This window comes from Euphorbia lathyris, chromosome 1 (assembly GCF_963576675.1).
Source record: "Euphorbia lathyris chromosome 1, ddEupLath1.1, whole genome shotgun sequence".
In the NCBI taxonomy this organism is placed as follows: domain Eukaryota; kingdom Viridiplantae; phylum Streptophyta; class Magnoliopsida; order Malpighiales; family Euphorbiaceae; genus Euphorbia; species Euphorbia lathyris.
Window position 1 is genome coordinate 12,739,245 of NC_088910.1, and position 14,634 is coordinate 12,753,878.

The following is a 14,634-nucleotide window of genomic DNA, read 5'->3' on the forward strand; positions in this document are numbered from 1 at the left end:
TATCCGTTTAAATGTCAACATTAATTTGTACATTAACATCATTTCAAACGTATTAAAAAAATATAAAAAATATAAGTAACATTTTTTTAAATTAATAATTAATATCTGATTCAATATAAATATTTAACTAATTTTATGAACCATTAGAATACTACTTTTCTTTCTTTTTATTGTAAAAATGTAATTGACGACAATCTATAGTGAAATATTAATATATCTAGTAAATATAACAAAGTATCAGTATATTTAACGAAATATCTGCAATATAAATATTTACGACATTTATTGGTTAAAAAGGTAAAAATTATAAAAATAAAAATTTACCCCGGACAAAATGGGTATCTACAGAAACTATAGTAAAAGAGTTGAATTTTTTTTATTATATATGAAGTTAAAAACAATAGTTTTTGATTCAAAAAAAAAATACAATAGTTTTGATTCCCTATTTGAACCAAACATTCACAAAGGGAATGTGGGTGGAATTGCATCCTCTTTCCTAAACATAACCAAACACATAGGAGAATTAATGGTTATTCATTTCCTTTCATTTAGTTTCTCTTTCTTCATTCCTTTTTCCTTACCCCTTGTGAACCAAACGCCCCCTTAATATTTACTTTGAAAACTCCAATACCTTTAACTTTGTTCTTTTCATTGTCCAGGAAGCATATACTATAATTGATCAGCTGATTTTCCTTTTTTGTTAGACAAGTTGTTGGATTTTTAGGAGTTGTAAATTATGAAAGTCCAAAATGAATTGGATTGAACCACTGGTGTCTTTTTAGAATTATCTGAATCATCAAATGATTGTCCAAATCTTTTTTTCATTACAAATTTGTTATTTATGAGCTTGAAACAACACTGCTTGTTTTATGGGATTTAGTTAAATTTCCTACTAACACTTTTAGAGCTCTATAACTTAAAGAAAAAAAAAAGATAAAATGTATCCTTAACTTTTATTTTGAGCAATTATAGTTGGTATGGATTTAATATAGTTTTATGTGTTCAATGGGCCATTTCTTTGTTTCATAGGTAAATATCCCCTTATGTGTTAATCAGATTCTGCAAAATTATAGTAAAACTAGTCATATACATCTATCTAACATTGAATGTATAAGTTTTCGATACAACGAGTTTAGTGTTAATAGAAATATAATATTGGGTAATTGCTTGATTTTACATAGCATAAGGAATTTTTCAGTTTCTCTATTTCACATGTCATAGTTTTGTTCTCCATTATTGTTTTTTCGAATTCTTGAAGTTCTTCAACAGGTTAGTGTATTATCTCTGTTTTTCAGTATTTTATTTGGCTCCTTAATATTATTGATCTGCTATATTTCTTATTAATCGATATTGCTATGCATTCTGAACATAATTATTTTATGTTTTAATGGTTCACTGATATTTTAATTTGAGCTTTTTAATTATCAAAGGTTGTGAGATTATAAATACTATTGAGCTTGCTAGCATTAGTGTTGTACATAAGATGAAAATTTAAAGCATTTTTCTTTTTAGACCTTGAGTGAAATAGCCATTTAATAAATTCAGCAATTGAAATATTAAATAAATTAGTAACGAATTAAGAAGAATGATGTGCATGCTCATTTGCAAAATAAATAATACCTTAATTAAATTAGCAAATATATGTCAATTTTGTAGCCACTGTTGTCTCAAATCAACAATAATAAAGCTGATTTAAGATTATAAAATAATAGGAATAATCACAAGATTAGATCAAATAATAAAAATCAACTTCTGCAAAAAAGTTACAACATTAACACAATCAAAGAGATTCTGTCAATGTTATGTTGTAGAAATTCCACTAGCAAGCTTACTATCACTGATATTGAATCTCGAAAACAGAACTCTTGACTTAACCAATTTTTTAAACTATTGCCATATAATCCAAATCCACATTTTCTGAATTTCTTTCCTTATACTACCCAAAGCACAAACAAGGAAGCTTCTATTTTAAGATGGCTAAATCAAACTATTTGATCATCTTGTATCTTTTACAAATTCACTTGCGTGGAGCTTGGATTAGCTGCTTGTAATCTTCTACAAATGCCTCCATTACCTAATCTGCCTAAACCAGCAACAATACCACCACTGCGCACTATTCCAACATTTTCATGTTCGCTTAAACCAACTTGATTACAAATTCACTTGCATTTTTGTATTTTGTTTCTTGTTCTCCTACTTCCAGCTCTCATATTTAAAATTTCAGCTTCAGACCTCATTATGAGTTTTCTTCTTTTATTAAGAACCAGGGGTTGAGTGCTATTTTTTGCTAACCACTATATATTGAAATTCTAACTACATAACTTCAATTACAACCTTAGTTTCATAATAAGAGCATCAAACTTGGTTTGTTTATTGTCTAATATACTAACATAGCTTAAATAGCAAAGAGGCTTTAATGAATTAAAACTTGGTTTCATGTCAGTACATGCATAATGAATTAATTCAACAGTTAAATTATACTATTATATTATATATGTTGTGATTAGTTGATTGTTGGCATCTCAATGATGTTATTTTGTAGATTTCTTATCATTCACACATGTTTGGGTTTTGAAGGTGTAAGTTGGGGCTAATGGTATGCATTTAAAAATGGACAAAATGGGATATTATAGCATATTTGAACGTTGGAAAAGAAGAGCCCTTAAGTCCAGGGAACTATTGTTTTGGTCATTTATAATTATATATCAAATGTTCTTGTGCAAGGAATAAAACAAGAAAGTTTAATAATATATATGATATATAAATTTCTATAGAAAAAGAAAAAAAAAAGTGTAGCAGTATACGCAGTTGCTTGTTGCTTTCTCTTATCCTAATTAACTAATGTTTTGATCCCACTTAGCTGATGTTTCTTTTGTTAATTATATTGATTTGTTCACTTCTCATGTCAACACTAAAAAATTTAGGAAATAAAAAAAGTCAAAACAGAAAAGAATAAGAAATCAAACAGAACCACCAGCAAAAAAGAAAGAAAGAACTAAACTAAACTGAATTTTATTTTGGAATCTTTTATGTTATTGGATCCTTTTGAAGTATTAACACAACTTATATTTTAGCAAAGGTTTTAGGAGATCCATATCCTACTTTGCAAATTCTCTAGCCCGTCTCACGAGGATTGAGAATGTTTTGGGTGGATGAGTTGTGAGCTCTTTTGATAGATCCTTACTTTTGTAGTTTGAGGCCATGACGTCAATGACTCGATCCACATTAAGGTGTCGAATCTGAATTATCATACTTTGGAATCTTTCAACCCACTCTCGAAGATTCTCATGTGGTTCTTGAACTAAATAGTTCAGATATTGCATGGTCTTGCTCTCCAGTATTGATGTGACGAATTGTTAAGCAAATTCATTCGCCATTTGGTAGAAGTTCTAAATAGATTCAGGCAATAGTTGTTTATATTGGTAAATTGCGACATCCTTAAGTGTGGTGGGAGTCTGCACATGATAACATTTGTAGCCATCATAGCCTCTACGGATCTGCCAGTGTTTTTTAGGTGGACAATGGGATACTCGAGTCCATTATATTCTTTAAGCGAAAGATATTTGAATGGCCTTAGAATAGGCCTAGTCAATATATCTGCGTATAGTGGCGAGCTGGTGTTTGTTACCTCGGGGATCCTAGAATCGACACCAGCATCAGCCATGCCATTCCATAGCTCATTTTGAATGAGATTGTACATCTTCTCATTGTCTAGAGAAGCTTCGATGTCACTATGTCTTTAAGCTGACTACTCTTTTTTGACTTGCCATCAATCCTTATATCTTGGCCCTGAAGCTCTTCTTTGATCTTCATTTTGATATTGGTAATAAGATTCAGGTGAGTTCTGTCTAACAAGATTCGTAGACTTCGGAGATCTTGATTCGTCAAAGTAAACTCAACGACGTATTTGAGGCGGTCTTCTAGGGGAAGGAGAGTATGTCTCCTCAGGTCTTATGAGGATCTCTAGAGGGAGTCATGGAATGATGGCACCTTCAAAAATGAGGGTTGTGCTAATTTCCTATAAATCTGCCACTCGTTCCTTCTTGTTGAGAATCTATGGAGCACTCCCTCATCTGTGGGCAACTTCAGACGATGTGGTGTCCGGCAGAGCAAACAAGAGAGTCCTATCCATTTGGACGCTTATTGGTCTTCCTTGCCTCTTTTAGAGTTGCCACCTCTGTTGCCTATTCGGCCCTGGGAATATTTATTGATTCTTGGATGGATCCCACGCTGTATATGAGCTATTTAGTAAGTTCGCCCATGAACTTCCTCTATTATGGATCCAAAAAATTCAAACATGCTTCCATACGCATGCCAAACTCCGGAGTAGTTTGTAGAGGTTCGAGCGGGTTGTGATTTGCGTCTATAAGGACTTTGTTACTTAGGGGTTGGTTTGATGATGAAGGGATGTCGAATGATGCAAGGATCACAACATTGTTCAACCAAATCATGGTTTTGATCTTTCTGATCCACCCTCATTAGACTAATTTGATCTGTGATAATCTGTAGTGAGCTTCTTGGCGTCCTATTAATGTGACATAAGAAAAAAAAAGATCAAGGAGGAGCTGGAGACTGGTGACCTCACTCTGATGGCTAAGTCAACTAAAGAAGAACAATACTTAAAAGCATATAGCTGAAACGAGCAAGAAGAGTGTTACCTTTTAGTCTATTGTGTACTTTTTATTTATATGAGGATTGGACTATGTGCCCTAGATGAGCTAGAGCTCCATGTGTCAACTGCTTAATAGTGGGAGTCCGCTGTCAACCTAAAACAGTTGTACGATAATTAATTATGATTCCGTAAATCAAGACGCAAGATCCGAATAGAATGTGCTTGACCCCGAGTCTTTTTTAACTGATCCACGCGTCATTGGACGATTACAGTTTGGGAAAGGAATTTTTTTATTATAGCACGTATAATATGATTGATTGTGTATTATATCCAACTACTATGGAAAATGTTGTAAATGAAGGAAATCAATAGATAATTTCAAATTAGATTGCTAAGGAGATGTTTCTAGACCAAAGAAGAGCTAACCCATGATGTATATTCTAAAGCCTATCAAGAGATTGAGGTATTTTTATACTTATCCCTTCTTAAAACGGTACTCCAAAAATCAAAACCCAAAGGTTTATATTTTTATTTATTTTATTTTTATTTTTATATTTATTATTTTCATTTATTTTACCAGTCAAAAGTACGAAATCAAAATCATGCTTCCTCTGCTTTCTCATTTCTCCCCCAAATCCCCACTCTGTTCCTCACTCCGCCCTCTCCTCTCCGCCTCTTCTACGCCTTCTTCCTCATTTTTCAACTACCGTTTTTGCCCTTCATCCTTCCTCAAATCTCATCTTTATCCTCAACGTTCCCTTATATGTGGCATTAGCCGCAGTACTAGTAGCTCTTCCAGCGGCAGCGTTTCCATGGACTCTTCTTCGCCGGTGGCTGCCTTGTCTGTCGACTCCGTTACGGATGATTTTAAGAATCAGAGTTTAGTTTCCGATGATGTCACCGATGTTGATAACGTTAATGGTAAGACCAAATTGGGGCTTGAGGATCTGAATTGGGATAACTCTTTTGTTAGAGAACTACCTGGTGATTCTAGAACCGATTCGATTCCTCGTCAGGTAATTTTTTTATTGGGCTCAGTTTTTTAATTGGAAAAATTGTCTTGATGCTTAGTTTTATTTTAAATTTGACAGTTGCTTGCTTCAATCTGCGTATACCGAGTTTAATCAATTTCAGTTATGTGCATTTTATTTCTAGGGTTTGCCTGATGATTTTTATTTTTTTTTCCGATTTTAATTGTTTTGTTCATGCACTGGAGTTCATTTTCTGTTTATTGGCTAGGTATTCCGTGCTTGTTATTCAAAAGTTTCCCCATCAACTGAAGTCGAGAATCCTCAGCTCGTGGCATGGTCAGAATCAGTAGCTGAACTGCTTGATTTGGATCCTAAAGAGTGAGTTTCTTTTTTGTTATCTGCATATTGGGAGGTCATCTATTGGAATGTTAACCTAATCCTTATTGATTTCAGTTCTATAGAACTTCATTTTTTTTAGTGTTGGCTATCTCATTTTCATATTCCTATTATGCTATCAATAGGACTAACGCCTAATTTTTATGTTGGAATTGCAGATTTGAAAGACAGGATTTTCCCCTCTTTTTTTCTGGGGCGACTCCTTTACCCGGAGCGTAAGTGTTGAAATTCACAAGAACGACAGCCAAATTACTTAGCTTTGATGGATTTTTGTTTATTTACTTATTGATGCCTTGCAGTTGTTTTTTCCTTTCATGCTTTGCTTCTTTCATTCTTTATTGACCTTCGTCTCTCTTGCAGGTTGACCTATGCTCAATGCTATGGAGGACATCAATTTGGCATGTGGGCTGGTCAGCTGGGTGATGGACGTGCTATTACACTGGGTGAAGTTCTAAACAGCAAGTCTCAAAGGTGGGAACTGCAGCTTAAAGGTGCTGGAAAAACTCCATACAGCCGATTTGCAGATGGGCTTGCGGTGTTACGTAGTAGCATTCGAGAGTTCCTCTGTAGTGAAGCAATGCACCATCTAGGAATTCCAACTACTCGTGCACTTTGTCTTGTTACAACAGGAAAAAATGTCACTAGAGACATGTTTTACGAGTACGTAAAGCACTTACCTTTTTTTGGTTAAACATGTTTGTCACTTAATAATATCCCTTTTTTTACCTATATGCCACCTTGTGATGCTCTGATGAAGTTGTCTGATCTGGTAGATCATTTCTCTTTATGCTCATAGTTTGGGAAATAAACTTACTAATTGCCACAAGAAGCATAATCTGTTTTAGCATCAAAATTGCATGCAAGATATGTACATGTAGTATAAGTGGGTACCTATGTTGCATAGAAATGGAAACAGAAACTGAAATGGAAACAAAAGCTGACACCGGGAAACATTATTTAAAAAAACTATAGCTAGGAAACAGAAACTGAAACGGACACGAAATGCGGAAACGCTAGTGAAGAAGAGTTTCTGTGCAACATAGGTGGGTACTATACTGTTACTAGAAAATTATGAGAACTATTTATGAACCCAATAATATGGTCAATGGCTTCAGATGATTTCAGGATGCTCTTCAGTGAATGCTGACTGCAGGTTTGTTTTTGTGCTTATTCAGTGGCAATCCAAAGGAAGAACCTGGTGCTATTGTTTGTAGAGTTGCACAGTCCTTTCTTCGGTTTGGTTCCTATCAAATACATGCTTCTAGAGGGAAAGAAGACCTTGAAATTGTTCGTGCTTTAGCAGACTATGCAATTAAACATCATTTTCCTCATATTGAGAACATGAGTAAAAGTGAAAGCTTATCTTTTACCACAGGCGATGAAGATGATTCAGTTGTAGATCTAACTTCAAACAAGTATGCAGGTAAACTTCAACTTCTAAAAAATATAACAACACGATATCATGGAGATGCAGAGTGTAGTTTGTCATTAGGTGTTAGGATGAGAGCAGATTGCATAAGTTGCATTTGATTGTCTTCCTGAATTTTATAGCGAGACTCTCCTATACCCTTATACTTGCATTTATTGGTTTCCTTTTTAACATCATGAACCTGTAAAACATTGAGCGGTGTTTTATTTTGCCAAATTATGTGGGAATTACTGATGCCTTGCCCCTTTTGCTTTGTCTTGTTGGATTTTACAGCTTGGATAGTGGAGATTGCTGAACGTACTGCTTCTGTAATTGCAAAGTGGCAAGGGGTTGGCTTTACTCATGGTGTGATGAACACTGACAATATGAGTGTACTTGGTCTTACTATTGATTATGGCCCATTTGGATTTTTGGACGCTTTCGATCCAAGTTATACTCCAAATACCACAGATCTTCCTGGTAGAAGATATTGTTTTGCAAATCAGCCTGACATAGGTTTATGGAATATCGCACAATTCACAACTTCTCTAGCGGCTGCTGAGTTGATTAATGATAAGGAGGCGAATTATGCAATGGAAAGGTATCCTATATATATATATGTAGGAGTAAATTACATCAAAGGTACCTGAATTATACCTCAGTTCACACTTTGGTTCCTGGATTACATTTTGTCTCAAAAATATACCTGAAGTAACGATGACCGGACCATTTAGTACATTTTGCCGGTCAATGATTGGTTAACATGAGTTTGACCAATTTTAGGACCCACAATACAATCAACTAACAATAAAATTACAATAATACCCTTCAATCTTTTCACTGCCAATTTCTAATTCGCTCTCTCCTTCCTTGTTCTTGTTACTTTCTCTCACCTATCAACAATGTCAGTTTTTGTTACTTTCTCTCACTTATCAACAATGGCATCCAACATTTTCGTTGCTTGTTTCCATTCAATATTTTCTCACCTAAATTACTAAACTATCATTTCTCTTCTCTATCACAACTATTGCAATCCCTAACATCTCACTCTTATCAGCATATTGAATCCCTAACCAGCTCTTCTTCATCGTCTTCGTCATCTTCCCCTAATTTCAGTAATTCACCTGCTTTGGTTGCCTCCATTGCTGATCATTATTCGAATCGCCGCCAGAGTTATTAGGCCTAGATTGATCGACAGAATTCGTCGTGGTTGTACTTTGATTGTCTGTGTTATCTGCAACTTCCACTTTCACCCTCTTTGCTTCCTTTTGTGTAACATGCGACTTCAATTCATCATTCTTCGCCTTCAATTCATCAATCTGAATGCTCCAAACCGATATACGATTTCCCAGCTTTAAAAACAGTAGTTGTAGTAGTGGCGGCGGCGGCGTTGCTTCTTGTTCCACTTTCTTTTGCTCTTTCTTCTTGACTTCCAACAGTAGTTGTAGTAGGCTCCCTCTTCTCAGCAGCCCCGGTCTAAAAGAAGCAACAAATATGATCTGCCCAGGGAACAAATATGGAGTTGGTGAAGCTGGTGGAGTTGCTGTTTCTTAATTATTTGTCCCTCTTATCTTTTTGTAGCCAAATTCTTCTAATTTTTTGCAGGTAGATCATTATTAACTTCATCATCCGTTTCTAAAAAAAGAAAGAGAGAGAAACAAATTTGAGGAGAGAGAAAGAGAGAGGAGAGAAACACTAAGAGAGAGAGATAGGATTTTAAGGAGATTGAGTGGGTCTTCTACTTTTAATTAAAAATTGTCAAATAAATAGTCAAACTTTTAAAAATGGTCAAATATTTGGCTGGCTAGTGCCTGTTAAAATTATTAAATTGTCCAGTCATTCATATTTAAGGTATATTTTGGTGACAAAATGTAATCCAGATACCAAAGTGTGAACTGAGTTATAATGTAGGTACCTTTGGTATAATTTACTCATATATATAGACAGAAATTTAGTAATGGACAGTTATATTTCTCTGTTATTACTTTTACAGATATAGTATGAAATTCATGGATGAGTATCAAGCAATAATGACTAGAAAACTTGGCCTCCCAAAGTACAATAAACAGATGATTGGAAAACTGCTCAACAATATGGCTGTAGATAAAGTTGACTACACGAATTTCTTCCGGTTACTTTCCAACATCAAAGCGGACCTTAACATACCAGAGGATGAGTTGCTAGTTCCCCTAAAGGCTGTTCTATTAGATATCGGTAAAGAGCGCAAAGAGGCATGGATCAGCTGGGTGAAATCTTACATGCAAGAGGTACGATTTGTACGCATATACTTCGTCTTGGATGTTGATTGCTCTACCTTGAAACTTTTCCCTTCATTTTCTTCCTCCTCTCTATCCTTTTTTTCCTTGTCAGTCTTTGTGGATCTAAATTGTTTATCCCGTTTAATCATACATGTTGAGATTATTCTTTGCATGAAGTATTTAATTTCATGATTAGGTGTTAGCATAGAATATCAATTTGATGAATAACTTGAGCTGACTGTCACTGAAGTATTTAGTTTCATGATTAGTTACTAGACTTCAGTTCCTTCCAATAAAATCACTTAACTTCACATTTAATTTCAATAAAGCCCTTTCGGCCAATATATATGTGTTTAAAAACTTACCTGAATGTTGACGTGACACGGATGGCAGTTGACTACATGCCAACTAAACGCCATGTCGGACTACAAGGATGTGATTCTGTGTGGCTTATAATGTGTCACGTGGCATACACGTGAGTGATGAAACTGCCATATTTTTTCCTTGTCAGGCATCTATAGTCATATTTATTCTGCATTGCGCTTAGTTGGCATAACTGTTTTATGTGTTGCGTCAATATTCTAATGAGTTTTCGTACACAAATTGAATGCAACTACTTTATTGAAATAAGGTGTGAAGTTTAGTGATTTTATCGAAAGAAAATGAAGTTCAGTAATCTTTGTGAAACTGGTTCAGTGACCATTGGTGTCAGGTGTCACCCTCTAATCTGATCCCCACAATCTCCAATTGTTGGAAAACTACCCATATTTAGGGTAAAATATACACATGGCTTTTCTTTATTGCTCTTGAACTTCAAAACCGGATATAAATGGGTTAAATGCACTGTTGGTCACTGAACTTTGGGGTTTGTCTCAAAGTGGTCACTGAACTTCAATTTGTCTCAATAAAGTCATCCAACTTTGGTTTTTGTTGCAATAAAGTCACTCCTGTGATTTTAGATGAAAAGAAGTACTGGAATCGTGACGTGGCGTCCACGTTAGAACTTTACCAACTAGATTAAAGCTTATAATATCAAAAGAAATCATATAATTACACACAATTTAGCTGTGATGGAATTTCAGAGACACCAAATCATTGTGTATTGCATCCATGATCAACAAAATTTTGCTGATTGGCATAAATTGTGAGTGAAATTTGCAAAACAAACACAGTAGTTAACACCAAAACAAATATAGTAGTGAAATCCGAATGCAAATAATCAAACACATTAAAATACAGTTAAAGAGGGATTCCGGTAGTCATTTTCGTCTGAAGCTACCGGAGTGACTTTATTGAAACAAAAAACCAAAGTTAAATAACTTTATTGAAACAAAAAACCAAAGTTAAATAACTTTATTGAGACAAATTGAAGTCCAGTGACCATTTTGAGACAACCCCCAAAACTCAGTGACCAACAGTGCAGTTAACCTGGATATAAAGCCCTTGAACTTTGCCATCTACTAGCAAAAGATCACTTTTTACCGCTGCCCAAGCCAAAATGACGGTTGACCACTAGAAAATCGAAAAATCCAAAAATTAAAATTGTTTAGGACCACATTTTTCGATTTGAAATCACAATTTGGGGAGCTTTTTCTTTCTAAACGATCACTTTCACTCTCCTGACCTCAAAACCAAAAACTTTAAAAATCAAAGTTGCTTAGAATATCATTTTTATCAACTCTTCAATGAAGGGTTACCCTTAGGAGTCGACAGTAAAAGGGGTTTCTATGTCTGCTTTTGGAGGGTTAATAGCAAAGTTGAAACCTTCCCGTGTTTCTCTCCGTTCTGCTTCTGCAGGTAGCTGGCAGTGGCATTTCAGATGAACAGAGAAAAGCTGAAATGGATGCAGTAAATCCGAGATATGTTCTTCGGAATTATTTATGCCAAACAGCCATTGATGCAGCTGAACAAGGCGATTTTGGGGTGGCAAGGAGGATGCTTAAATTGTTAGAGCGGCCATATGATGAACAACCAGGGATGGAAAAATATGCTCGCCTTCCACCAGCTTGGGCTTACCGACCAGGTGTGTGTATGCTTTCTTGTTCTTCCTGAATAACACCTTTACTATTTATTTTACTTTGCTTGTACTGAGAAAAAAAAAATCACCAGAATGTTTTATTTAATTTTGTATATAATATAGTTGAATATGTACTCTTTTGTTTGTATGTTGTACAATCAATCTACCACTTGGAAATATTTTTATTTATTCATTTTTTGAATTTTCGTCTCACTATCTTTTCTGTCAAAGGGATAAAGGATCAATCTTGGTCTATAATTTAGGGTTTAAGGATCAATTTGGTTATTGTATCCAAATACTTTGATATCTATATTTTGGAGTTAAACAAGGAGCTATAGAAGGAGAACCAACAAAACACATCTTAATAATGAATTGATCCATTATTTGATCGAGAACTAGAATTTCTTTATGGGTATAAGGTACCAAAGAAGGTTAATGGTTTTTGGGGAGTATCAATTTAGATCACGTATAAAATAACACTAATATGTGGTTAATATTTAAAAAAGGTACTAATTTAGGTCTCGACAACGGAACGTAACACGTAATTTATATTATTCCGTTAAGTTCTGTCAATTGTACGTGGAGAGAAAAATCAGAACTTAACGAAGTAATATGAATGACATGTCACGTTCCGTTGTCGCCATTTTTTAATTGTTAAGCCTATACTGGTGTTATTCTTTACGTGGAGCTAATTGATACTTCCTCAAAAGTTATAATCAACGTAGGAGACATATCAAATCTGAAATAATAGAATGCTAAGTTTTTGGTATTCTTTCTGTAACTTGTTTTTGTTGTGTTATGGCAAATAATGAGTATTTGATTAGAATTGGGATTAGTCAAAATTTCATTTTCCACATCTCCTTTCTTTATTTTATTTACCCAAACAAAATCATTTTTATGCTTTTTAAGGTAGTTTGATATCAATTTAAATCTAACGGTGAATTAAATTTATGTGGTCAACAAGGTCCATGTGAATGCAATATATGATATAATTTTTGAAAGTCAAGGAAAAGGAAAAAAAATATATGTTATGTTATTTTTGTCTAAAAAATTTAGTATCACATTTTTTTTCTAATAATTTGTGAAAGCTATTAAAAAATAATTTGTGAAAGCTATTTTCTCTCAAAAGTTACGTGCAATTTTTTTTTGCCTTTTATGTTTTAGCAATCGTTGCTTTTAGTTGGAAAAACTGCTTTTAGATTTATTAATTGGTGACATTTGTTAGCTAGCCTATCAAAATTAGTAAAATCTTACCAATTTGGATGATAAGTTAACATATATATCAATTCTCCTATGACATAAATTCGATTCACGAGTTGTTACTAGAACTATTTTTTTTTTTGAAACCAACGAATCAATGAATTAATGAGCCAATAAATGGCAAGAAAGAAGTACACTTGGTGAAATAAAACTCGGTAAAGAATTAAAGAATAACGGACAAGTATTAAAACGGGCTGACTTTGCAATAGCATGCGCCACCTCGTTAGCTTGTCGTCTAATCCATTTGACTGAGAATGCGTTGTTCGAACTAAGAATACTCTTGCAACATGAGATGAGGTCCTCAAATTCAGAGTCATTCCCCGATTCAGTCTGAATCGCGTCAATAACTCGTTTAGCATCAGTTTCAAAGATCACCTCACAAATATGCATCTCCTGTATCCAAATCATCGCCCTCAAAAGGGCCTCTGCCTCCACTTCCTGTACCAACGGACATCCCTGCAGCTTTTCACTCCGACTCGCCACAAAACTTCCGTCCGCCGCACGAATAACAGCCTCTATACCTGCAGAAACATCAGTATAGAAAAGTGCTGCATCAACACAGCAAGAAACCTTATTATGTAAAGGTTTATGCCACAAATTGCAGTTCTGAGATTTTCCTTGTTGAGCTGCTGCATTTTTCAGGTTACGGGCTCGGTTCCAGTCCTCAAGCGTAATCTTTGCTCGTACACAGATCCCCTCATCAGACGCCCGTTTACCATTCCATAAGCACTCGTTTCGCTCTCTCCACATACTCCAAAGAAGCATTAGAAACTCTTCGCCTTGTAATTTGTTAAGGATGTTAAGAACTAAATGGAACCAATCCGAGATACTGTCCGCACCATCCGCTTTTTCCTGTATCAGTCGTCATAACCCTCTGTTCCTCCAAATCCGTTGCACGCAACCACATTCAATAAATGTGTGCCATTCATCTTCCCATCCGCCATTACAAATCACACAACACGGATCCACCGGAACCCGTCTTCTCTGCAGATTAACCCTAACCGGTAAGCAATTCCGAGCCAGTTGCCAAATAAAATATCTGACCTTATGTGGAACTTCTGCACTCCAAACTCGCTTCCATAGCCCTGCAATGTGGTTCTATCACTGCCTTCTAGGTCCATAGCCACTCGGTAAGCACTCTTAACTGTGTACCGCCCAGATGGATGTGCAAGCCAAATCAATTTATTAGAACCAGCAGCCCGACTTATCGGATTTTTTTTGCATTTCTTGAATATCACGCTCATGGAACAGCTCATTAAGTAGCTCAATATCCTATTCCTTTGAATTAGGAATAAACAGATCACAGACCTTCAATTGTTCCAGCCCTACCAACACTGGTGTTCGAATAAAACCATCCGCCTCATCCCTTAACCACTTATCCTTCCAAACATTTATTGAGAGACCATTGCCAATCTTCCACCTCACGCCTTCTTTAATGATCAATTAAGAACTCCAAATACTTTGCCCAATAAAGCTAGGTGAGTGGCCTAATGAGGCACTCAAGAAATCCCCTCGTGGGTAATATTTAGCTTTGTAGATTCGACTTACTAGCTTTGTAGATTCGACTTACTATTGAAGGCAGTGAAGTTACGAAAACTGAGTCCCCCAAACTGCTTAGGTGCACATAACCTCTCCCATTTCATCCAGTTTAACCCTCTCTCACCCGATTTTTTATTACCCCACCAGAAGGAGTTTAGCATTTTCTGTAGCTC

At 35.3% G+C, this 14,634-nt stretch overlaps 1 protein-coding gene across 1 annotated transcript; it reads left to right on the forward strand.

Annotated features, from left to right (window-relative positions):
- The first annotated feature begins 5,164 nt into the window (after positions 1–5,164).
- On the forward strand, positions 5,165–11,864 carry LOC136222112 (uncharacterized). Its single transcript, XM_066009603.1, has 8 exons — positions 5,165–5,628; positions 5,852–5,961; positions 6,138–6,194; positions 6,340–6,639; positions 7,155–7,402; positions 7,682–7,988; positions 9,381–9,654; positions 11,443–11,864. The coding sequence occupies exons 1-8, from the start codon at positions 5,215–5,217 to the stop codon at positions 11,695–11,697; spliced, it is 1,965 nt and encodes a 654-aa protein (XP_065865675.1). The 5' UTR covers positions 5,165–5,214; the 3' UTR covers positions 11,698–11,864.
- Positions 11,865–14,634: the final 2,770 nt, after the last annotated feature.

Excerpts from the sequence above, each read along its gene's own strand:
- LOC136222112 (XM_066009603.1), top strand. The coding sequence starts at position 5,215 with ATGCTTCCTCTGCTTTCTCATTTCTCCCCCAAATCCCCACTCTGTTCC. Across the intron at positions 6,640-7,154 it reads ACTAGAGACATGTTTTACGA|TGGCAATCCAAAGGAAGAAC; the intron begins GTACGTAAAGCA and ends GTGCTTATTCAG. Across the intron at positions 9,655-11,442 it reads TGAAATCTTACATGCAAGAG|GTAGCTGGCAGTGGCATTTC; the intron begins GTACGATTTGTA and ends CTGCTTCTGCAG.